Genomic DNA, 26375 nt, shown 5'->3' with positions numbered 1-26375 from the left:
TTAGTCTGATGCCAATGCAAGTTACTTAAGAGCGGCTCGAGCTGGACACTTGGAAAAGGCCCTTGACTACATAAAAAACGGAGTTGACATCAACATTTGCAATCAGGTGAGTTGTGGCTATTGTTGTTGTTGTTGTTTTAATTCCTTAAATCTTTCATTAGATATTACCAAGACTTTCTCTTTTTTGCCAGTTTTTTTTCTGTTAAATTTCACCAGCTTGAGTTATCAAATTATTCTCTGCTTTGTTAGAGGAGTGCTCAGAAATGTAGGTATGCATCCTTTAACAATTCCTAAAATTTAGTAAGTAGTGATATTAGAACAGCGCACCTAATTTTCAAGTATTTTTATTCCCAGTTCAGGCTTCTGCACTGCCCACACACAAGTGGTTGCTGGTGGGATATTTTCCCAGAGTTCCTGGTAGACTGTTTACTCCCCGGTTTTCCATCTGCTGAGTAAAGCTTTCCCTTCCCTTTTAATCAGAATGGGTTGAATGCGCTCCATCTTGCCTCCAAAGAAGGCCACGTAGAAGTCGTTTCTGAACTGCTAAAGAGGGAAGCCAATGTGGATGCAGCTACGAAGGTTAGTATCACACATTTAATGCTTTTTATGTCACCTGCCAAACTCAGTGAGGAGTTAGCTCTCCATAAGAATCAGAGCACGTTTCTCATGAAATACTTGTCAACTCAGTTCTCTTTGAAGAACTTAAAACAGGGGGATTTGATATTTTGTGACCTGTCAAAACAAAGAAAGATGGGAGTATTGATGTATCTTGCTTTCATCTTACAGAAAGGAAACACAGCATTGCACATAGCATCTTTGGCTGGGCAAGCAGAGGTGGTAAAGGTCTTGGTTACCAATGGAGCCAATGTCAATGCACAATCTCAGGTAAACTGGCAACTCTATTGCAAAGTGATTTTGTTATAATTAACAAATAATGTTCGTTGGGTCAGGTGCTTAATTGGTTCATATATCCTCTAAGAATACAATACTGAAGAGCTACATTCAATGATTAGTTACATATTGTAGATTTTTGAAATTCATGCATTTTCTTGTTTGCAATACGTGTGTGTGAGATGTTTTAAAGTCATCTATCTACATATGACTAGTAGTTATAGACACTAATGTTTAAGGGATATCTGTAATGCACTCTTACACTATTTCATGATGCTAGCTCAGGTCCTGTCTCAGTATTTATTAATCACAGAGGAAATGTTGATGCCTATAAATGAAAACATGCTCTTAGAAGTTCAGAATAATATATCAGTGCTTTATCACATTGAAAAAGGGAAGACACTACTTAATTCCTGTCTCCTAACTAAGGCATCATTGTTAGTCCCTAAAACAGATTATAAAGAAGAAAAACAAGCAGAATAAACTATAAAAGCCCCAAAACTTTAAAATTTTCAGATTCTTTGTAATGGTTAAACACTAATCATTCATTGAATAGGTCCTCCTGTAAGTTCTCAGAATCTTGCATGAAATTCTAAGAACACCAATAGATGTCACTTGATAAACTTTGAGCCTAAAAGAATGAACTTCATTTTATTAGTTAAAAATATGGGTCCTCATTTTCCAAATTGTTCACTATTTGTGTCTCCAGGGACATGAGGTTGTGTAGGAAAGCAATCATAGCACACAAATATTCACTAAGGACCTGACCATTTTTGAAGCTGGTCCCTACTCAGACATTCCTTCTACTTGAATGCTGACACCTGTCCTGGTTTGTCAGTTTACCCAGGGTGTTCGATATTGAACAGATTGGTTATAGAACAAGACTGCAAGCTTTGCAAAAGGTGAGACAGGAGTTTATGAGGCCAGGGAGAGAGATGTTGGAGAACTGCTGGGTGTACAGCTAAGCTGTGAGTATGTGGCTTCCTGGCACTATTAGACCAGGCAGTGTGTGAAGTATTAGGCTGATTTTCTGATAGGTGTTTCAAATGAGAATTATTATTTTTAAATCAAATGATTAAATCACACAAAGTAATTAGGTGAGGCCTTTGGTTCTCAAATACTTTTTGCAAACAGGCTGTCTTCTTGCTTATGCTGGGGAGGGGGGGGGGGAAGTGAAGTGAAAGATGTCAAGCCATCAGATAATTTTGTTGGAAATATCACACTTTTTCTCTACAAAAATAGTATTTGGTTTAGTCTTTGTTCATTCTGCGATCTCATACACAAATGCAGTTATCACCTACATTTTGTTAAACCATACAAACTTGCTTTTACAATTTCTAGTTTTATCTTTTAAGATAAAGTCTCAAACTTTTTCATTTCCTTTTGATCTCCATTCTGAGTGCACCCAGTTTCTCCCCCATTTTCAGTACTGAGTATCTTTGGATATCAGGAGCCTCCTCCTGTAGTTCATGGGTCCAGAGAATGGCAGTGGCTTCCCCCTTGTTACTATGGCCATAGAGGTGATCGCTCTGGTGCCGTTAAATATCAGTGTCGTGGAAAAGAAACTTCAAGGTGCTTTCAACCACAGGATTTCTTGTATATGTGGCCTAACTTCATTCTGGTTCCTTCTGGTCAGACTTGTCTCACCTGGTCCATACCACTTACTCTGATTCCCTAGGAGAGTTCACTTGGAGTGATAACACTTTTCCAGAAAGGAATGTTATAATGGTTGAATATTGATAAGTATTGTCATTTGAGAGAGACACAGACCGGCTGACTACAAGAGAAGCATCAGGCGTTTAAACTTTTTTTAAAATGCCCTTATAACTTTTTACTGGGAAGTAAGTGGTGGGAAGCTCTGAGATAGTGGAAAAACTCTAATCCATTTCATTTCCTCCCCCGCCCCCCGCCCCAAGGGAAGAAAAGTAAGCCTCCTTCTTTTAAACATTGCACACATTCTTGACATTCTAGAGCAGCCATAGTTTTAAACCTTCCTCTGCAACATCTGGGAGAAGCTGCAGGCGAAGGGAAGCCCTAACCAGATTTTATTCCAATTTGTACACATTCTCTGGTGATGATGAAGCGAAGGAAAAGAACAGTCTGCGAAATTCCTCTTTCCTTGCAGCTGTGGTTGGCCTACATACCCTGCTTCACAATTCACAGTAGAGCATGTCTCCCTTCATCTGGACACCTGTCCCCATACGCCTTCTGAACTGCACTGTTCCATGGACAGAATAAGTAATGAGATAACCATGCAGCGGAATGGAGTTTCCATGTTAATTTCTGGTAGCAACTTTTCAATAGGAGCTCTTCTAATGAGCAAGCAGTAATGCCAGGAAATTCCACGTATGTGGCAACACATTAAAACATCACAGGAATACTAATATTCAAGAAATATGGTATTCCTGTCTAAGTGAAATTTTACCCTCTGGGCAATATTTATAGCCAGTCAGAAATAGTGCAAGGAGAGTCCCTGGCCTTCCTGAAATATAAGAATTTTTCTTACCTTGAAAATAAAAACATTGGACAACATCAAGTTCTGATCTTATAAACTGAGGCTCTGTGGAATAAGAATTTGTAGATATTATTTTGCTCTAATCCTTGTCATCGCCTTGACCTTAGGTCTTAAGTTAGTTAACTCTTTCTTATATTACCTAACATCCCAAGAATCATTTAGGCCTACCCTGAGAAAACAATCAGGCTGGATTGTGATTGTTAAGAACTCTCTGTGATTAAGTCCTTAATACAAAATTCTGCAATCATGTGAAACTGCCATGTCAGGTGGTATCCCTCACGCTTTTCTTCTTCTCTGTCTTTATTTTATACTATAAGGCACCCAAAGAAGCAAAAAGTCTTATAAAGAAGCAAATAATATATTTTTAAATATATTTTATTGATTTTTTTTTACAGAGAGGAAGGGAGAGAGATAGAGAGTTAGAAACATCGATGAGAGAGAAACATCGATCAGCTGCCTCCTGCACGCCTCTTCCTGGGGATGTGCCCGCAACCAAGGTACATGCCCTTGACCGGAATCGAACCTGGGACCTTTCAGTTCGCAGGCTGACGCTCTATCCACTGAGCCACACCGGTTAGGGCAGAAGCAAATAATAACTTATTTTAGCTACCAAAGTATTCTAAATGGACAGGTTTTCATAATGGTGCCAATAAAAAAGAGGCTCTTTCAGTGAGCCAGTGCCTCCTTAATCTTTATGTATTTTTTAATATTTCCTATAATGGGGAGATCAGGTCCTGATGAAGCGAAACACTGGGTGTGGTCCAGATAAGCCTCTGACCTTTGATCTTATAGCTCACCTCTGTATGTGCATATTGATCACCATGCCCTTCACACTTTAATTAAGAACAGCATTTAATGATGTATAAGCCTGACCCTAGGAAACTAGGATGGATAAGAGAATCTCATGGATGAAGTTTCAGCCCTTACTTAAATGACAGGAGGACTTTATTTTATTTTAGTGGGCACGAGGCAGCATGCCTCAGGACTACCCATAAAATTGTAGGTCTTCAGATTTCCATGCTTATAATAATATCAGAATAAACGTTCAGAGCAGAAGGTATTGAAGATTTTGGATAAAATCAGGCATTAAAGGACATACTTGTTCAGTATTGAGCTGCTCTGCCTTTTGAGAATTGCCTCGATTATGGCTACAGAAGAGAAAAATGTAAAATTGGGCACCCATATGTTCCTTTTGGGCCGACTCTTTCTTTGGGAAATTTCCCAAGTTAGGAAATTAATATAAAAACAGTGCTGTACTTTTTTCTTAAGAGAAAATTGCATTTTTTTTTTTTTTGAAATCTGACCATTCTCCCATTTACTGTTTCACAGAAAATCATTTCATCTGTAGGTTGTTCAATGGCAACGCATTGAAAGCCTTGTCTTATACCTCTTTGTGCTAGAGAGAAATGTTGATGTTTATTCATGGCTCCATTTTGCTCTGACTCTTGTCTACATCTTATTTCTGAGGAATTCCAGCTCTACACATTGCACTCTTCCACATTGTAAAAAGGGCTGTGGAAGGATTTAAAAGTTGTGCCTCTTAAGAATCACTCCTTGAGCTCCAGGTCTGTAAGAATAACATTCCCTAAATCTCAGTGCCTGATTTTACATTTTCTTCGTGGATCATAAATGTTTAATTCTGGAAGCTAACCTCAGAACAGTGGACGTACATTGGCCTAGAAACCAGATCAGTGTTTCTTATGTAATCTTGAACTACAGCAAACCTCTCCCTGACACTGAAAATCCATTGACATAGAATATCTAGTTGATATTTATGTCTGAGAAAATAACATCTATTTTGGACTTTTTCTTCTTAACTATTTTACTCCTAGCCCTGGTCAGTGTGGCTCAGTTGGTTGGGCATCATCCCATTCACCAAAAGGTTTCCAGGTCAATTTCCAGTCAGGGCATGTGCCTGGGTTGAGGGCTTGATTCCTGATAGGGGGCTTGTAGGAGGCAGCCGATTCATGTTCACTCTCATATCCATGTTCCTCTCTTACCCTTTTCTTCTCCCTTCCCCTCTCTCTGAAAATCAATAAAAAACCTTTTTAAAATAACAACAAAAAAACAAAAATTCCTAAATACCTTCCATCTGGAAATTTCAGTTGATGAGGAAAGATAGATATGCAGTAGTTCACTGAGCTATAAGAAAAATTCACACGGTTTTCAGTTGGTGTTTTTATTTTTTTCCCCTTAATATTATATTGTTAGTTTTTTCTTTTTCCTTGTGCTTTTGATTTTTAAGGAATATTTAAATCAACCATGGATTAAATGATCTTTTATTTCGATCACGTAAGAATATAAGAAAATAGACAATGTGATAATGGTAATCTTAATTACATTTCAGTTTTCCTAAACAGTTCTGGGAAGTGTGACAAAGATGCAACACATAGGCACATGCACATACATACACATGCAGACATACACACAGACTTTGTAACAATTACTCCATGTTTCATGCTTAATGTTAATAAAACCTTTCATGACAAAACAGAGTAACATGAATTTTCAGTGGTGTTAATAGGTAGATAATTTAAAGGGAAGAAGCTTGAATGCTTGGTCATATTCTACTGCCTCTAATTTTATGTCTCTAATCTTGACCTTGGCAACCAAATAACCCAGGTTGTTACAATTATGTGTAACAACTTTTTAACTTCCTAATTCTCAGCTTTAAGCCAAAAAAAAGGCCACCAGAGGTTGAATTATTGATAATGAAGGTAATTATATAGCAATTGATATTTATGATGAGCCTAAACTTTTGAATCACAGAAAATTGAGTAATATCTGAAAACATTTTACTTAGAATTTATTTTTATTCTTTGAAAGTGCATAATGTATAAAATAAAATTTCCAGAACATTCAGTTAAATAGAATTGCATTATGAAAAGTTAGTCAAAGAGAATTTATTATAGTTTGGAAAATATTTTGATATGTATATCTTGCAATAAGATTTTTAAATACATTGGAACAAACACAAATGTTTTTAATAAGAAGCTTTATGTATAAGCTTTATATATAAGCTTTATATACATATATAAATGCTCTTAAATGCCTACCCCTACCCTATAATTGAGTTATTGCTTTAATATTTACCTATTGCTTGTGAAACTTATGAATCTAAGTTTTTTGGCAGTTGGGCACATTTCAGACAAACCTACACACACATATATATATAGAGTGTGTGTGTGTGTGTGTGTGTGTATGCATGTATATGTATAAATATATATGTATATGTGTATATATATTTTGAACATTAAAATAGTGTCTTTGCAAAAAATGAAAGGAAGTAAACTTGCAAAAATAGACTGCTTATCAAATTCCACTTTAAAATCAAAGTTTACCCTTTTGCAAATTGGTGTTCTTTCCTTTGCTGTAAGATTCCCCATCCATGGTAAGTGTAAAGCCATTTGAAATTAATATAAATTCTTTTCAAAGTAGAAACTATTTCAGATGCTTATTTTTATGTAAAAGTATTACATATTTTATTTAAAATAGATAATGCTCAATATGTACAGTGATCAAATGTATTTTTCTTCATATCCTTTTGATATCTAGTAAGATTCTTTATTTGTGGTAGGCACTCAAGTGGTTAAATGAATGTACTTTCTTATCTAAAGTGGATATATTAATATTAATTAAACTATTACCTACAAACTACTTTCAAACTGAATTGTGAAGTATAATTGTGAATTATATTTATATTATAAATTAATTTACATTATTGTGTTTAGGTGTTTTTAGTATATGTGAATGTCTCCATTAAAGTGTTATTAAAGTATGTGTGAGCATTTCCTGAAACCTATAATATTATCAGTACAGTAGAAAAATATATTGGCTCTAGAAAGCTGCAAACATTTTACTTTTTATTTTGCAGAATGGTTTCACCCCATTGTACATGGCAGCCCAGGAAAACCACCTGGAAGTTGTCAAGTTTCTTCTTGACAATGGTGCCAGCCAGAGCCTCGCCACAGAGGTAAGACACGTGGGTTCTTTCTGTGGGGAAGTTTGCATGTTTATAGGGCATTTTGTAACCCTGGAGTTGTAACATTTAACATTTATCTCACTGGTATTGTAATTGCAATTGTGTACTAGTGTGTGGGTTCATACATTGTTATGAAATACATTAAAAAGTCTTTTTTTAATTTTTACGAATTTTGCATTGCATAGATACACTTTCTGCTCTTAACTGCCTACCCTTACCCTATAATTGAGTTATTGCTTTAATATTTACCTATTGCTTGTGAACACTTTTCTGTTTTTTATCATTTTGCTTTGAAGACAGCCACTGATTTGAAATATTTTTGTGGTAGAACATAAGTTCTGAATCAGTTTTTTTAGCATAATAATATTTGCTAGTTTAATTTAGCATAATAATATTTGACTGTATAGATTTCTAAAGTCACCTAATTGGATTAAATTCATACATTCAAACAACACTATTACACATTTATAAGTAATAAATAAAACTTGTTTTTTTTTAATCTTTGCAGCCCTGAATAGAAGAGTAATTTTCAAATAAAAAGTTATTTAAGTTGTTGGTTCTATCTTAGATAATACATTTCATTTTTAAACTAATTTGGATGGAAGATGGCAATGCCTTATGAAGGTGTGTCACACAAATCTCTTGCTAATAATGAAGGAACCACATTTGGGTTTTCCGTATTTTTAACAAAATAATTAATTAGGACAAATGATGCGGGCTTATCTCTGTCGTAATACCACTGCCCTTATTTGCATTCAGATGTGCTTCCTGAATGGCACGGGAAAGTTAGGAATAAAGGACTCACATGTAACCCCACCCCGATTTTGCGATCATGCCTTCTGGAGAAAGCACTACATAAATGCAGAGGCAGTTCACACAAAAAGAAATACAAATGGCCACACCTGTATGAAAATGTCTTCCCCGCACTCATAGTCAAAGAAATATGAATTTATTAATCAGATAAAAAAATGAGGTCTATTCTGATACCCATGAGTTGAGGGGAAAATGTGAGGTGGAAGAAACTGAAACTTTCCTACAGTCTTGGCAAAGATGATAGTTTGCTACACCACTTTCGCAGAACATTTAGCATTAACTATTAAAAATGAATATCTCACACATTTTAATTCAGCAATTCCACTTCTAAGAATTCATATTACAGGTATGTTAGGGGATAAACACGGAATACGAAGTTCAAAATAATTAATAACACTTTTTTAAAAACTGGAGAGAACCTAAATATGCACCAGTTAGGAAACTTGTTTAACATTACTGTAATTACACAAGAAAATACTATTCAGCATTATTAAAAATGAGACAAGACCATATATACATATCCTTAGTGTAACATGACTAGTGGTTGATTCTGAGAATTAGGAGGGTGCCTTACTTTTCATTTTACAGCCTTCAGTACGATTGAGGACTTTTATCATGAGAATGGGTTTTTTAATAATATTAGTCTTAACTCTAGATAAGAAATAACTGCTGAGTTGGTAACAAAGAAACAAACATGTGATAGATGTAGGGCAGTGCCTGTCTTCACACCTCAGTAGGCAGCCTGGTTGCGACCCCTCCGGGCCACAGGCGGGCTGTGCCAGGTAGTGCAGGGAGAATGGGACTGGAGCAGAGACTGTTGGGTAAGAGAAGATCTGTTCCCACTTTTGGGTGGAAACTCTAAATAATATAAGTACCCCAATGAAAGTGATCCCCGGTACTTTCTTGTCTGTGAAGGACGGGTAGTAGTATTTTCTGACTGCGAAGTACTGATCAGTAGTATCTCTCTTAGAAGCAAGCGTAAGTCCAACTTCCTGCGAGTAGATCTGAATTACCTTGTTAAGGAATCCTCAATAGCCCACTTAATTCTCTGGCATTTTTTAAGCTTTCAAGATCCAACTGTAACTAACTTAAAAGAAAATAGTACCTGAGATTCTCAAACCACTAATTCCGTCTTTTGACAAAGGATATATTTTAAAACATTTTTACTTCTTTATATTAACTTAATTTCATGTTAGCTTTTTCAGTGGCTCCAAAAAATGCAATAAATAAATGTTCTAAAAACAAATCACATTTATGTCTTCCTGGGCGTTGCTGGTGCCTCGCTACATCAACAGCAGCTGTCTGATTATCTAACGATGTTTGAACCTTTGAACTTTCTGTCTTCTTTTGGATTATTGGTATTAGAGTTGAAAAGAACAGCAAGAAATAAGGCACTTTATTCACAAAATATTTTAAGTACAATATTCCTCTCTTAGTAACAATAATATTGGTGTCATTTTACGGAAGCCTGTATTTACAGAACAAACAGTAGGGGGCAATTAAAGCATTGTTTAGGTAGCAAAGTTTTAACAGAATTAATTCATTAAATGATATGATATTGTTGTTTCTTCAATATATATTTTTTTCACATGCACCTTGCATTTTTGAATCAGGTCTTTGGCATGGCTGCGATTTTCAAACCATTTCTATGTTATTGGGTATTACATATCATATCTGTCCCATATATATCTTCCTTCTTTTTTTACTTTTTTTTATTATTACTTTTTTGTTAATCCTCACCCGAAGATATTTTTTCATTGATTTTTAGAAAGAGTGGAAGGAAAGGAGAGAGAGAAACATTGATTGGTTGCCTCCCACATTTGCCCTGACCTAGGGCCGGGAATTGAGCCTACAAGGAGGTATGTGCCCTTGACCGGAATTGAACCTGGCAGCCTTCAGTCCACAAACTGACGCTCTATCTACTAAGATGCTCTACCACCTCGATTGCTGTTTATTTTTTTGTGCAAAGTCGTTTTCTTTATGCCTGGGTCCTATGGATTTAAAAATTTATGTCAGTGGAAATGTAGCCATTTCGTTTTTATTTGGAACAGAAGTGGGTTTGGCTCAGTGGATAGAGCATCAGCCCTTGGACCGAAGGGTCCCAGCGGGCATGTACTTCATATCTCGGTTGCAGTCTTATTTGGGAGGCAACCAATGTGTGTGTCTCACATCCATGCTTCTCTCTGTCTGTCTTTCCCCCTCCCTTCCACTTTCTCTAAAAATCGATGGGAAAATATCCTCAGGTGAGGATTAACAAAATAAAAATTTTAAAGTGTATTTTTCTTTTTATTGCAGAAATAATATAATACAGAAATGAGAAAGTACAATGAAAAGCAGAAAGAAGAAAAGGCCACTGCTGATTTTCCCTAGAGATAACATTTTGTTTATTCTTCCAGATTTTTTTATACATGAACACAATACACAGAGTTACTTTATGAAAATGAGATCATATATTTACATATAGATGACTTTTCCCATAACATTAAATTACATTCTGAACTTTCTGTTCTTACATGTAAACCAGTGATCCCGTTTTGGTGATGTCTTGGTTGCAGCCTTTCTTTCTCTTTTATCTTACTTACGGCTGCCTGGAACATTATCCTGGTTATACTAATGCTCGTCCCTTTCCTCTTTCGGGTCCACTTGGAAAAGTTGAAAGGAGCAGGTGCGATCTCAGCCAGGTCTTGAAGCAATGAGAGTAGACATAATTCTTATATAAAGAATGAGGAGGAGGACATTTCAGGGGAGGGAGAGGGGAAATTAGCATGGGTTTGGATGCCAGGGTAGGAATGGTCTGTACATCCACAGTCAGCAAGGAGACTGGACAAAAGGATTTAGATGAGTCTGGGCAATATTGTCCCTTCAGTGTTTTAGGGCCGATATTTTCCGCATCTTTGAATATAAACGTGCTGATTTGTATTCAGTCAAATAAATGGTAGGAGGCCTTATCCGTTTTCCAGAAAGGAAAAGAATGAGGGAAAGGATCTTTTAGAAAGGCCAACAAGACACTAGTATGCAAGTGACTAGGTTTTCTCTTTTTCCCTTACAAATGCTTTTCTATTACAGTGACCCTTAATTTGTGCCACAAGGACTACAGAATAAAACATCATGACCCAATTAAAGTAATAAGTCATTTAATTGCCAGTTCTCTAGTAAAAACAATTTTTAAATATTCTCTTGAGTTGTGTGGTAATGAAAGCATTTCAGAAGTAAAATTTGTGAGCCAGTCTCAGAATTTTCCTCTGTGCTATGTATTCTACAGTCAACAACACCAGATCATCCACAAATAAATTAACCACGAGAAATCTGTAGCTGTCTCCTGTTTGTCAATTCCTAGGGCAATACAAAATGTACAAATATTTGTGTGGGAATTTATTCTAGGCATATTTTGCATGGTCCCTGTGTCTTCTCTCTTTATTCAGAGAAGCCAAGAGTCTTTTATGTAGACCTTTCTTACAACAGCAATGATTACAATTAATTAATTCATACAGTCTGATTGAAAACCAGGTATATGATAGGCAACAAGGGACAGTGATGAACCGGACAAGCATATTCCCCAATTTTAAAATATCAGTGGAATCCAGCAATCCCACTTATGGGAATATATTGTAAGAATCCCAAAATACCAATTTGAAAGAATGCATGCGCCCTAGCTCGTTTTGCTCAATGGATAGAGCATCTGCCCAGCCTGAAGGGTCCCGGGTTCAATTTTGGTCAAGGGCACATGCCTGGGTTGTGGGCTCAATCCCCAGTAGGGGGATTGCAAGAGATAGCCAATCAATGATTCTCTCTCATCATTGATTTTTCTATCTCTCCCTCTCCCTTCCTCTCTGAAATCAATAAAACTATATATATAAAAAGAACATATGCACCTCTATGTTCATAGAAGCTTTATTTACAATAACCAAGATCTGGAAACAGCCCAGATGCCTATCGGTAGATGAATGGGTAAAAAAATCTGTGGAACATATACACAATGGAATACTACTCGGCCATAAAAATAAGGAAATGTTACCATTTCAATAGCATGGATGGACCTGTAGAGTATTATACTAAGTGAAATAAGCCACTCAGAGAAAGACAATTATCATATGATCTCACTTATATGTAGAATCTAATGAACCAAATAAACTGATGAACAAAATAGAAACAGAGGCATAGATACCAGTACATGGAGCAGCCTGAGAGCTGTCAGAGGGGAGGGAAGGCGGGGGATTGGATTAAAGAAGGTGAAGGAATTAGTCAAAGAACATATATACATAACCCATGGACACAGACATCAGTGTGGTGATCACCAGAGGGAAGAGAGGGTAGCGACTGGGTGTGGAGGTGGGCAAAGAGGGGGGAAATGAGAACATCTGTAATAGTATAATCAATAAAAATAAAGGGGGGGAAATCAGTGGAGATTTTTATAGCTTACTTAAATTAGTTCCTTTGAAAAATGTGACTGGATTTAACCTGGAATGTTATTGTTTTCACTAAGATTATATTACGGGTATTAAAATTATGGCTTTTTAAGATTCTTTTTAAATTTTCAAAATTTACTCAATTAATGCACATCACTTTTTAACAGAAAGAAAACCCCATAAAGTTATTGAAATTTTCTTATTTTCCGCTTTGATATATGTATATTGGAAAATGTCTTTTCACATATCCAGGGGTGAGCAAAAGTAGGTTTATAGTTATAATACAAACAAATAATAATTTGTAAATAACAATACAAGAAAAAAAAACTCTGTGTTTCACGTACTCACGGCTATAAACCTACTTTTGCCAACCCCTATATGTTTACTTGCACGTGTTAGCTTTCGTAACCCTAAACAAAAATCGACCCTTGGTCACTTGATCGCCTTCTTATTTGTTAATCAAAAAGAAAATATGCATTGGAACCAACCTTGACCCGTCCATTTATCTACAGGATGGCTTCACGCCATTGGCAGTGGCTTTGCAACAAGGTCATGATCAAGTGGTGTCCCTCCTGCTAGAAAATGACACTAAAGGGAAAGTGCGGCTTCCGGCTCTTCACATCGCCGCCCGAAAGGATGACACGAAAGCTGCCGCCCTGCTGCTGCAGAATGACCACAACGCAGACGTGGAGTCCAAGGTGAGGCGCTGGGGAAGCTCCTCTCCTGCAGCCATCCTGCGTAGGCACCCCAACTTTCAGATGCTTGGCCTCCCTTTTGGCAAGCTGCTGCCAGACTTGCAACTCCACTGGCAGGGATAAACGCACGTGTCCCAGTCAGCCAGTGGAAGCACCTTCCCCTCACCCCTTAAAGCTAGGAAGTCACCCTGGATGCTGCCCTATGCATGCTAACAGGGAGGCCCCCTCAAAATCGATGCATATGAACCTGATCGTTTCCTCCCTCGTAATAGATCTGTAATGACCTTAACTCTTCAGCGCAAACATCAGAGTGAAAAGTTACAAAATGCTAACAACAGTGTGTGCAGATCATCCTTTGGTTGCTAGCTAAGGTGGCAGGAGACACACTGAGTGTTGGCCACCTGTGGAGAGCGTGCCAGCAGCCAGAGTCCTGGCCAGAAATTCCCATTGTCCTGACATGTATTCCTGGAAAATCTTGGAAGGAACGAGGCATTTGGAGTAGGCCACCGTGTAGCCTTCCTTCAGTCTAGCTTTCTTTCTGTGCCTTTTGTGCTTCCATCAGAGCTTTCGTCCTCATTCCTTAGCTGCCGTGAGCTTTCTGCAGTCCACGTCACCGACAGCGAACTAACCGTTCATTTTTTCCTCCTCTTTGCTTCCCAATGTGTTACCCTAGATGGTGGTGAATAGAACAACAGAGGTACATATCTATATACATGTACATAGAATCTGTATCTGCATCATCGTGTCCCCATCCCTTAGTGCTGCGGCCTCATTTCTTTCCCTTCTTCTTTGCATTGCCTTCTGTAGGCTAGATACCTGCTTTCTACCCCTGCCCCCAAAGTAGCATGTGCTAGAGAAGATAGTAGTTTGGTTACCAGGGCTTTCTGCAGCTGAACCCGGTGTTGGAAAGGAAGAATGAGGAATCCTTGAATCTTAAGGGGATTGCCATAGAGGTGTGTGAGATGAAGCATTTCCAACACTTGAGATGCTTACCAGCTCTACCCAAAGCTGCAGACAACCCTGCCATTCTCTCCTCTAGGACTGATTATCTGTAGAGTTCTGCATGACACTTACCCGCAGTGGTGTCAGCAAAATGAAAGTGGCCTCAGAATGGTACCACTATGACCCACCCTTCCACAGGAGTCAGTGAACTAGCTAGCATGGCTGCGAAGCTTGCTAACAATGTAGAAATGCATCTAGTTCCTATAAGGTTTCAATCTTTGGGGACTAAGTGAATCGCTGCATGTTTTAGCATTTTTTTTTTAAGGAAGTAAAATGACCTTGGTAGGAATAATCCAGAAAAATGTGTTCTCGAATAGGCACTTGATAATAAAGAGACCAACCAACCAGTGGATTCTTTCTAGGATGCAGTCACCCACTATACAGTGCACCTCTTCCCCAAAATTGCCTTTATCTTTATAATTTGATCTTATATTGAATACATAAAACAAATCAAATTTTGGCAAAGAGTATCAATGGACAATTCTGCCATCAATAGTAAAACAGTTGGTACTAATTGAACTTTCTATGAGCTATAAGGATTTTTCTTGTCATCCCTATTTTAACTTTTAAAACGTTGGCTTCTCTATGTACTGCTACCAGATTCCTAAAACTGCTCAATCTCCGCCCTTGGATCCTTCCTGGCTCTTCCTCTGCCTACGAGTCTGGCGTTTATTTGAAACCCTGTGAGCAATTGGCACTAACCGAAAGAAACCTAGTACAGAATGGAATGCAGACCTCAGCATATTTTGCTTCCTCATTTTTATTTGGGCGGGGCCTTGATCCTGGCATGTCAGATGGGGGCCGGCAGGACTCCACTGAATGTCTCCTGTTTTCTCCTTGCAGAGTGGCTTCACTCCGCTCCACATAGCGGCTCACTATGGAAACATCAATGTAGCCACGTTGCTATTAAACCGAGCAGCCGCCGTGGACTTCACTGCAAGGGTAAGAGCGCTGCCCTGGGCATGCCTTTAAAGCATTTGAGGTGATTCTTAACCTTCCTTTCCCAGCATGAGCAGGAGGTAGAGGCAGGTGGCCTTGCTTTGAAACAGGTATGGTATTTCCTAGCAGAAAAAATAAACCAAGATGGGGTTGAGGGGTGATAAATACATGTACGCGCATATATGGAAGATGGGGTTCAAGTAATCCTGACTGGGAACCACCAACCTTTCCGCAAGCTGAAATGTCTGAGACTGGTAGAAATTGGTCACGTGTAGCCACCGGGGCTTTAGGTATCAGGATCTTGACCTTCTGGTTGGGAATGCTCTGGGATATCTGGAGGAGGCCCTAACTTGAGAACTCAAATAATAGAGGCCATCTTTTGCTTTTATCTTCTGTCCCCTACAAACTAGCAAAGTGAGTAGCAAGATTCTGTCACCTGAGTGAGCTCATATTCCTGGAGAAAGGAATTAGCGTCCTGTGTATCATGGACAGCAATTGGACGCTTGACCAGAGTAACACTGCTCAGAATGTAAAAATCGGCTCAGTGCTAGGCTAACTCCTCAGAAACATCATCATCAGAAGTAGAAATGAAGAAGGAAGCAGATTGGAGCAGCGGCTAACAGCGTGGGCTCGAGATTTAGTCTCCCTGAGTTCAAATTTGGGCTTTAATTTTCCTCTCTCTGCCCACGAATTTCCTCCTTTGTAAGATAAACGAATATGAATTATGACGTTATATGATAATAAAATATTAGTATCACTCCCCGAGTGGGTTACTGTGAGAATTAAGAACAGAGAGTGTGTGTAAAGCACTTGGCCATGTCTGACATATCACAATCGATCGCAGCAGCAGCACTGATTTTGAACATAACATGGCATAATACTAGTACTAGTAGTATCAGCAGCAGTAAACGTAATACTGTCTTGGAAGGAGTTACTGGGTGCAGATGCCAGCTAAGCATTTTTGCCTCGTTTATCCTTATATCCAGAAAAGTATTACTTATCCCTGTTTTATAGAAGAGGAAACCAAGGCTCAGAGATAAGAAGTAGCTGGTCCAGGATGACACCTTGAAAATGAGAAAAGGCAGGATTTCAGCCCCCAAACACTTACTCGCTCCCGTGTTTCGTCTCCCATAGGTGACTTTCAGGATTCTTTTTTCTTCTTATAATTTATTAGTCCAATAAAAATTAGTAAGAGCTCAGCTTGCACTCATATGAAAGCTATTTCCTACCCTTTCGTCATCAGCTTGCTAAGAGCCTTCCTGGTTTCAGTGACTCGGGAGTGCCCGTCAGCTCATGCCACTCTGTTCTTCCTGCATCCGCTGCATCCTTAGGCTTCAGCGACAGGCAGACCTGAGGGCTAGTTTGACGTTTCGAAGGACAAAGTCAGGCACCTCTTTAAGTCAAGTAAAAAGCAGGCATGTCAATATTTAAACTGAGGTTCTTGTCTGTAAGATGCATTGCTCTGGTTTTATTTCTGTAATTCACAGCATGATGAGAACCTCATTAAGTCACATCTTCTAATTGGGACATTTGGAAAATCATGTCAGGGTAGTGTCTGAAGTTTGTCTGTGTGCCATTGGTTTGGAAATGTCCTGATGCTGCAGAAAATTAGAAGAATGGAACAATGTTTAAGCAACATAAGGGGGCAAATTACAGTATTTTCAGCATCAAAGCAATTCCAAAGCATCCATTTACATTGAAACAATGATGTGGTAATTACAAATGATGCTAATGTATCGAGTAAACATCAATGGAGACCTCAGACGAATGTTGTTAAAGTTGCCTGAGTTTCCGTATAAGATTTAAAATAATCGCATTGTGGTTTTGTTTAAAACATATTAAAATTCAGACTTGTTACTGGTTTGAAAAGCATTTGGTCCAGTCATGCCTAATCAATGAGGCCTAATAGCATTCTGAGCTGAAGAATGTGGTAGAATTCAATCATCCCTTATAGGCTGCCTGCTCTGTGCTTCCCTCTGTGCTTGGTGATGGATGGCTTGCTTTAGAGTATTGGGAAGAACTGGTCTTTGTAAAGAGCTTGAGAAACCCATTTTGGTTCCAAATCTCTAGTAATTCTATTTCATAGTAATCCAGCATCTATAGAGTCTGGATTAATATTTTTATTAATCTCCTTTTGGGCATCAGCCCAGTTAATCACCCTACTACTTGCTCTGTTCAGACCCTAGCCATGTGATGCCCAGCTCACATGGTTATTTTTCTGTGGCATTATTAACTTCGTTTTTCAAATGGTCCATTTTCTCCAAATCGCATTTTATTACCCTCCTCTTGCTTTATCTTTTCCACCTTCTTTCTCCCCCAATACTTCGAAGTATAACTGGGCTAGTTGGGTCCTATTCCAGGTTACCACCCTCAGGAATGTAACAGAAGTAGCAGGTGAAAAGGTAAGATGCCCTGAACACAGATGAGATCAGATTTTACCTGGCCAGGCCACGGAGGATCTTTAAGCTACATTTGCTAAGAACTGGCTGCAAGTCGTGGGCTTCGGGAACCGGGTTTAGATAGAGATACTGATTAAATGGTTAGAGAGAAAGCCAACAACAAAGCTACCTTTGTCTGAGGGGCTGTGATTTCTGTTTCCTGGCTGTGACAGATCATTGAAGAGGGGCAGGTGCTGTCTTGTAGTTCTTTGTGGGTGGACGGCATAGCCTAGGGCCATGGTCGGCAAACTGCGGCTCTCGAGCCACATGCAGCTCTTTGGCCCCTTGAGTGTGGCCACGAAGTTTTAATCACACTGTACGTGCGCGCCCGCACATGGTATTTTGTGGAAGAGCCACACTCAAGGGGCCACAGTTTGCTGACCACTGGCCTAGGGAATGGCTGTCCGCTAGCAAAGAGAGCTGGAGGACATGGGCAAGGCCACCAGTTGTGAAATAATTTCCTGCATGCAACGGGTATGCATTTCCAAAGCAGACACGAGACAGAAATAAACACAGTGTGACTAAAGGGAGTATGCAATAAAGCGGATTGCTTTCTATGCATTTTTGCAGGATTAGCTAATTTATGCAGCAATAAAGCAGATCCTAGCCTATGAAGAAAGTATACCCCTGCATAGCAATTATGGTAACCCATTTATGCCAAATGGACCTGTTTATCAACACCTTTCCTTAGATTTTTATTATGTTGTCAGTTTTGATTTTTGTGTTGTAATTTTCCTAGGTACATGTAAGCTATCCTGTTTGCTATTTTCTATATTTCCTTGTGGGTTATCCATGAAGACCTGCTCAGCCTCGCGGGTCCGCTGCAGGGAGTTAATGGAGAAGCTGCTGTATGCTGCCATGCAGCGTCAGCATTCTTCATTCTTTGAATTGAGTCTGCGGAGGTGGCGTTGACACTGTCTGAATTTATGGGTGACCCTTGCTCTCGACAAATCATTCTAACTCTCTTGGGAAGAGAAGGTAATCCAGGCACACCAGAGCTGCTACTGATTATCATTCTAGGAAGGAGCATTTGTGCACCGGAGCAACTAAAGGCAAATTATATTATGTGGATGCTTGCAAAGTCCCTTTTATTGATTGAGGACGAGAGATTGATATCTTGCTGGCTAAGAGTTTTTTCATCAAATATAATGGACCACCTAACTTAATCTTCACACTTGTCATTGACCTTCCTCTTGTAAAGTATTATTCAACTTCCCATTTGGGGGAGATAATTGAATTTTTAAATTCTTCTGTTGGCCTTGTTTATTTAGTACTTTTTGGTTTGAGTGCTATACCTCATTTGTTTCCAAAAGGACTTCAGGTAGTGCACAGGTTAAAATATACAAAGTAGGGCATGTAAGAATGAAAGCGAAAAAGTGTTTGTTACCAGCCGCTGGAATAAACCAGTGAATACAACTAGAGAATAAATTTAGGTCTTAGGGACGTTGATATATGTAATGGAAAGAGAATCATATTAGTTTTTTGGGGGGGCAGAGGAGGAAAACATGGTTATCTATAAAGACAATTTTGTGTGTGTGAAATAACTAAAATATGATTTTTATTATGTGAATTACATAGTGGACAATATCTTTAATTACTGCACTTCAGAAGGATCAATTCTTACTGCCTCGTCCTTTTAATGCTAAATCTCCACCTGTGAAGGCCCCTTGCCGTGGGCGGCTGAGAGATTGAGCTAGGTCAGTGGTTCTCAACCTTCCTAATGCTGCGACCCTTCAATACAATTTCTCATGTTGTGGTAACCCCCAATTTCATTGTTACAAATTGAACATAATTAAAGCATAGTGATTAATCACTAAAACAATATGTAATTATATATGTGTTTTCCGATGGTCTTAGGCGACCCCTGTGAAACCGCTGAGCTAGGTGCTTATCTTTATGATGTTTTAATTGTGTGTGATAGAACTTGGCAATGACTACATGGCATGTCCATTGGACTGCCTTTTTCAGATACCAGATGTCTTGAATGAAGTTTTGGCAGATGCTGGGCCACATTCAGAATTCAATTAGATTACACAAAGGTTTACTTTATTTATTAAATACTAATTTAATGTTATATTAAAATGAGAGCAGTGTTTTTAGATAGTTTTAACTACTAAGCCTGTTGGTGGAAAAATAAGTGTCAGACGTACATTCTGCCCAAAGAAGAGGCCAATATGGTTCAGCATGTGCATGAGCAAAACAGGATCCAGGGATAGACAATATTTGGAGATTTCCTTTTTTTAAAATTTAAATTGTTTATTGTTTAAAGTATTACATATGTCTCCTTTCCCCCCATTGACCTCTCCCTGGCCACTCCCACTCACAACCCCCAACTGTGTGTTGGAGATTTCCTTTTTAAGATTAAATTAAAACTAGCAAATAATCTTCTATTATGAGCTAGACCTGGAGGTTCAGATTTGAGTGACCTGCTGTTCTTACTCTACTAATTTCTTTCATCTCTAAAGTCAACAGTCTCTCCCTGAGTCCCCCAAAACAGCAGTTGCCAACCGGTGGTCCGTGAGGTCCGAAAGGTTGGCGACCGCTGCCCCAAAGCATGTCTAAGTCTAGTCTCTAATGCCGAAAGAGGACTTTTCTAAAAACTTAAGGATTGACAGAAAGGCAAAGCTGGCAGATTGATTCAGGACAACACTGTCCCCAGAGTCTACAGGCTGTTGAACCCTCCCTCTGGGTACCATCCTCTGGAGCCCCCAAAGGGCACCATGTTGCAAAATCAAGCTCACTCCCCACCAGTGGGAACTGCTTTTACTTTGTCTCTCTTAGCCAGAGTCCAAGCCCCTTAACCTCATCTCTGGGCACAGTGGGAGGGGAAAACCCTGCTTCCTCTTCAACTGAGAAATCTTCAATTTCAATTTCAATTTATCTCCTTTAAAATTCTGTTCCTCATTCTCAAGAACCACCTTTCAAGTGCTCGGTACTCACCTGTAGCTAGCGGCTATTCTATTAACACAGTCTACATAACATTTCCATCATCACAGAAGGGTCTGGACAAAGTTGAGACACTGTCATTCTGAGGCCCTCCTTCCCTTCAGTGTCACGATAATCCATAATCTGTAAAGGTAAACGTTGCCCCAAGGAAAATGATCCTTTAAATCAGAGGTTCTCAACCTGTGGGTCGCGACCCCTTTGGGGGTCGAATGACCCTTTCACAGGGGTCACCCAAGACCATCAGAAAACACATATATAATTACATATTGTTTTGTGATTAATCACTATGCTTTAATTATGTTCAATTTGTAACAATGAAAATACATCTTGCATATCAGATATTTACATTATGATTCATAACAGTAGCAAAATTATAGTTATGAAGTAGCAACGAAAATAATTTTATGGTTGGGGTTCACCACAACATGAGGAACTGTATTAAAGGGTCTCGGCATTAGGAAGGTTGAGAACCGCTGCTTTAAATAGTCATGCAGACCAATTTCACTGCCAATAGACTTGCCCCTTTTCGCTCCAAAAGAAGATTTTTGTCTTTCCCATTTTGTCACCAGAAACCACCACCACCAAAATCAACAATAAAACTGAAATCCTCTTCCAAACAGGAATAAACATAACCACTGAAAACATAAAAATAGCAATGTCTCCCAATTTGTGTCATGGAGAGTTCAGAAATACCAAAAATTGAAGTAGATCTCAACTGAGCTCTCCAATTGCCAGGGATTGTGCCACATGGTTAACTTCTGTGAATCTTTGTTTTTCATCTGTGTGAAGGATGCTAGTATTCTTTTCCTCAAAGAAGCTCTCTCTAACCCCCTAACCCCCTAAAATAAGCCCCTCCCCCTTAACCACACTATATGTCTTCATCGCCCCCTTGTACTTTCTAATGGTAGGCATTAAATATCGTTTTATTTATACAATTTTTTTTGTCTTGAATATTCTATTTGTTTTCTAATCCCCTTGAAGGCTTAGTCATCATCCTCTGTCTCCAGCTTCTTATGTGGTAATATCCTCTTCCCAAGTGCTCATCTTGGGCCCGGCTCTGTGACCTTGGCTTTAACATGAACTTCAATCTTCCGGGGAAGGACTGAGCAACAGAGAACGTGTTTCTTGCTGCTTAGATTTTTATTTTTTTTAGGAGAGGCAGGCATTGTTTTTTCAGGGAATCATTCCTTACTGCGCTACAGGGAGGCATGACCTTTGTCTTTGCTGCCTCGCAGCCCTCTGTCTACTGTACCTTTCATGAAGTGGTACCTTGGACATACTAATGTGCCACTGCATTGCATTCAGCCGGAGAGCTCCAAATATGAAACTATCAAGGCCCTGCCTATTACGTAGTAAGTGCTCAGTAGAGGGTCCGCCTTTCTTCTATAGGAGGAGTTCATAATAATAATGATTTGAAGTAGTTATAATTTGAGTATTAAGTTCCAGTCTCTTTCTTAAGCATTTTATATGTATTAACTCAACAATCTTATGAGGGCTGAAGTGGAGGTGTCATGAAATACATCTTCCATATCCTGTTCTTCACCTCATTTGCAAGACTTTGAATTCCTCAAGGACAGGCCTGTGTATTATTTATTACTGTGAATTCCCAGCACCTAGCACTGGGAGGACGCAATATATATTTATTGAATTCAAGAATGATGAAGAAATAATTTCGTCTTTCTTAACCACTACACCTGGGTACCCAGTACCTACTTAAACCTGCTTTCCTCAAGCCCTGTTCTGCTCCCTAGCCTATCAGAATTTCAGGTTGACTCCCACCTGGTGTTAGGGAACTGCTTTCCATTATTAAAGGAGAGGAGAGATCCGCAGGATTCAAATAGAGGAATTGAGGTCAGTGCACCAAACCCAAGTATTGAATCTCAAATGCCAAAGGGCAGGTTTGTGTAGCATTTGGAAGACGTGTTTCTCAGCAGTGTGGATGACCCTGGAAGACAAGCCTGGAGTAAAGGGCTGCTGCCAAGCTTAAGGGTGTTTTAAGCATGGCCTCCGACGCATGCTATCAAGGCCCGATCAAAGCCACCACCAGAGGGTGCTAGAAGGGACATCAGCCACTCAAACAGGGATGGACATCACTTCTGTATGAATGTAGCGGACGTTTGTAATGGTTTTATAATGTGCAGGGCTTCTGGAGACTCTAGTTAGGTGTGTGGTGGTGACATTGCACATATATTTTAAACATATTTTCCCCTCATTATATGATTCATTTTCAAATAAAATACAATAAAGCAAAGAGAAAAAATAAAAACCACCCATGACAGTCCTAATATATTCTTTTTAACATTTAGATATCTGTCCTTAAAAAGACCAAACACACACATAAATACATTCATTTTCATTGACACAAATTTCAAATATAGATTTATCTCCTTGTATAAGGCTCAACCACATTAAAGCCAAAGACAGTTTTTTAAAATAGGTTCTATAATCCTTCTTCAGAATGAAAATGGGGATTTGAGAGGCTTGGCAAAGGAGTGTGAGTTATGGGAAAGTAGCTATGTGGCTACTGCATTAACCGTATTCTTGTTTCCATGGTGATATTAACATATCAGGGGGAACAAAGCCAGAAAGTGGGGGATATACCTTTTATAGAGAACTTGCTCTAAGCTTGCCATGCAGTCTCATTCCTGCTCTTTGCATTTCACTCCCTGGATACCACATCAAAGAAGAATCTCTTATATAATCTTAAAGGAATATTTTAATCCTAGAATCTGTAAGTACATTTGAACACACTAACATCTACTGGTGTTATGGGATCTGTGCTGCCCTTCATCTGAGGAGATGAGAGATTTCAGTCACCACAAGCCCCTCCCCTCTGCCCGACCACCTTGTCTGACAGTGATGGAGGTGGCTTTTGGCTTCCCTTCCCTTCCTGTTCACAGTAGAGAGTAGGTACAGTGTCAGAGCAAACAGCATCGCAGCCAGCCGGCTGCAATCCCGCACTGGCCCTGCGGTTCACTGTGTGCTCTTCGACAACGTATTCATGCTTCAGCGTGATCATCCATAAAATGGGCCCAATAACAATACCTAATGCATAGTCATTGAGATGACCAAATGAACTCATCTGTATAAATTGCTTAGCACAGTGCTTGACCCAGGACATGGGGACCAGGGCCATAGCCATGTTTGTGGTAGTTGCTATTGCTTTCCCCCAGGAGGGGACCCATCATCATAAGACACATCCACCTGTAAAGCATGACGTGGCAAGCAGGTGGCACCGTGGCATCTCTCTGAGTATTTCTGGAACTAGTCAGAAGCGTGGCTTCCCCGAATGTTGCAGTTACGTGGCTTGCAGTGGCGTTTGCCACCTGAGGTCAGCCTTTAAGAAACTATGAATGTGGCGTTGCTTGAGACAGTAAGAACTCCAATAAAAAAAATCATAGAAGCTGGAAAGTGCATATTTCTGTCTCACTTGCCCTCTTTCAGTCTGTGCTCTGCTTCCTTCCGTGCTTGTTCTAGAAGTGTTGCTTTGAGATCATCTTCAAGGACCCAAGTGAATTCCACTTTGCAGTTCTGTATCGTTAAGTTCTCTTAAGGTGTAGGAGTTGGCAGAACTGGCTTTATTGCTGTGCACTGTAAAAGAGACTTATTCAATAGCTGTGGAATTTTCATTTCCTCCCGAGCATGCAAATCGCAGCCAAGGACTACTGGGCGACTCTGCTGCACATTCCGGAGCATTGTACACACTCACTGTCAGACGGTGCGTTTGAATTCGTTCAGGTGCAGCCTGGTCCCCTCCTGAGCACTGCAGGCTCGTCCGTGAGAAAACCCTGCTCTTCTCCCTCGGGCGGCCTGAAGAATATGCAGGAGGGGCGAAGGGGCACCTAGAGGGAAGAGGTTAGGACTTGGCAGAAGCTAAAGGTGGCAACGGAGTGGACTTGGGACCCGTGCACAGTCATTTCCTGTGTCTTAAATCAAAGCAGGATGATCCAAGAAAACAAGTTCAGGCAGGAGATCAGCGTGGACTAGCATAGTTGAAAACATTGAAAAGCTAAACTGTGATGGAAATACAGGGATTAGAACTCCAAGAAATGGAGAGTGACCAATCGCACAAGTAAAATGAGACGATGTGAGCCATGAGTCCAACCCTGGAGCTGAGCTGATTGTGCAGATGGAAGAGAGTCATTGCAGGTTTTGTCCCTTTTTTTGAGATATAATTGACATGTAACTGTAAGTCTGAGGTGTACACCGTGTTGGTTTGATACATTTATATATTGCAATATGATGACTACAGTACTGTGGGCTAACACCACTATCACATCACTCAATTACCGTTTCTTTCCTTTTTTTGTCTTGGCAACAGTTAAGATCTAGTCTCTTAGCAACTTTGCCGTTATAACAGTATTGTTTTCTGTAATCATTATGCTGTGCATTAGCTCTCTAGGACTTATTTATCTACTAGCTGCAAGTTTGTACCCTGAGATAACATTCCCCAATTTCCCAAACCCCTGGTAACCACCATTCTGCTGTTGTCACAAGTCATCGCAGGTCCTTGAATGGAGACGTGGGATGGAACAGGAGTGTTTAAGACGCGTGATGGCATGCCTGGGGGGCGGGGGGTGGGAATGAGGAGACCTGGCTCGGAGCTGGGGCAGACTCCAGTCGCACAAGGAGAAGCCTGTCTGACTCCTGGTGTGATGCTTCTCTCCTCAGAGATAAGTTCTCTGGAGTCTTGCTTGTTCCACTGGTTCTCAGTAGAAAGGGGAGCACTGCTCTCCTTGGAATAACAATGCCCCAACCAAAATGCCACCGATACCCACACGGAATCATGCTGGACTGATTTACAGCCAATAGAGAGGTGGGATGTCCCAGGATGGGGAGAAAGGGCCCAGAAGTTCATGTTCAGTCTGGAATGGTTCCCCAGAGCCATTGAGCTTCCCCCAGCGATGCAGCTGTAAGAGTGGTTGGGCTAGAAGACCTTGAGGGTCCTTTCAGCCCATATTACTGAGACCTTGAACTGTGTGAGGTGGGAAAATTTTACCCAAAGTTTAAACCAATGTAGGTAATACCTTTCATTTATAACTAGGTACTAGGTACTGTAATAAGTTTCCTATATATTATTTCATTTATTCTCCACAGTAATCCTGTGGGGTGTGGGTATGGTTTCTGTTTTACACTGGGAAGCAAGAAGTTAAATAACTTGTGCAAAGCCACACAGCATTAAGGTGGTAGAGCTAGAGCTAAGAAATAGCAAGGTTAACACAGTAAAATATAACAATGAAAACAACAAAATGAAATAAACTGCATTCGACTGTGCAGTTCATATTCTGGTAAGATCAGAGGCAATGCAATGGAAACCAAGCTTTGGACTTAATCCAGAGTCATCACTGGGAAGCCAGAACTGACAGCAGCCTCGCTTGTACCAGCTGGCGATGCGTTTTCTGCCTGCGCCAGGACTGCAAAATGAATTAAGGGTAGTTTTTAAAAGATTAGAAAAGGGTTTTTCTTATAATAAATCCTGTTACACATTTGAAAATATTTTAATTGAAAGACTAGCAAACCTGAAAACCTGACAAGTCACCAAATTCATTCTAAAAATAATGCATTCCATGTACGCTATATTCTATTTATTGTTATCTCTATTCTACATTTTTGCATCCCTGATGATCATGTTTTGAAATGGACTGTTGATATTTAGAAGCTTAATGGCCTTACGACCAAAGGGTAGGAAATACATTTTTCTGTGAAGAAAGACAGAGCAGGCTTACCTCTAAAAGGAGGTAAAAAGCC

The 26375-nt window shown here is 39.6% G+C and overlaps 1 protein-coding gene across 4 annotated transcripts in view; it reads left to right on the top strand.

Moving 5' to 3' along the window:
• Nucleotides 1-26375, top strand: part of ANK3 (ankyrin 3) — a 461267-nt gene that overhangs the window by 259401 nt on the left and 175491 nt on the right. For all 4 annotated transcript variants that reach the window (XM_036336813.1, XM_036336815.1, XM_036336812.1 and 1 more), the window contains exons 2-7: nt 5-106; nt 481-579; nt 787-885; nt 7281-7379; nt 13120-13305; nt 15148-15246. In XM_036336813.1, the coding sequence (XP_036192706.1) occupies nt 5-106; nt 481-579; nt 787-885; nt 7281-7379; nt 13120-13305; nt 15148-15246 (684 nt within the window). The remainder of the gene's footprint in view (nt 1-4; nt 107-480; nt 580-786; nt 886-7280; nt 7380-13119; nt 13306-15147; nt 15247-26375) is intronic.

The sequence above is a fragment of the Myotis myotis genome, unplaced genomic scaffold, assembly GCF_014108235.1.
Source record: "Myotis myotis isolate mMyoMyo1 unplaced genomic scaffold, mMyoMyo1.p scaffold_m19_p_15, whole genome shotgun sequence".
NCBI lineage: Eukaryota > Metazoa > Chordata > Mammalia > Chiroptera > Vespertilionidae > Myotis > Myotis myotis.
The sequence above is the reverse complement of the archived record's forward strand: the minus strand, read 5'-3'. Positions and strand labels throughout refer to the sequence as shown.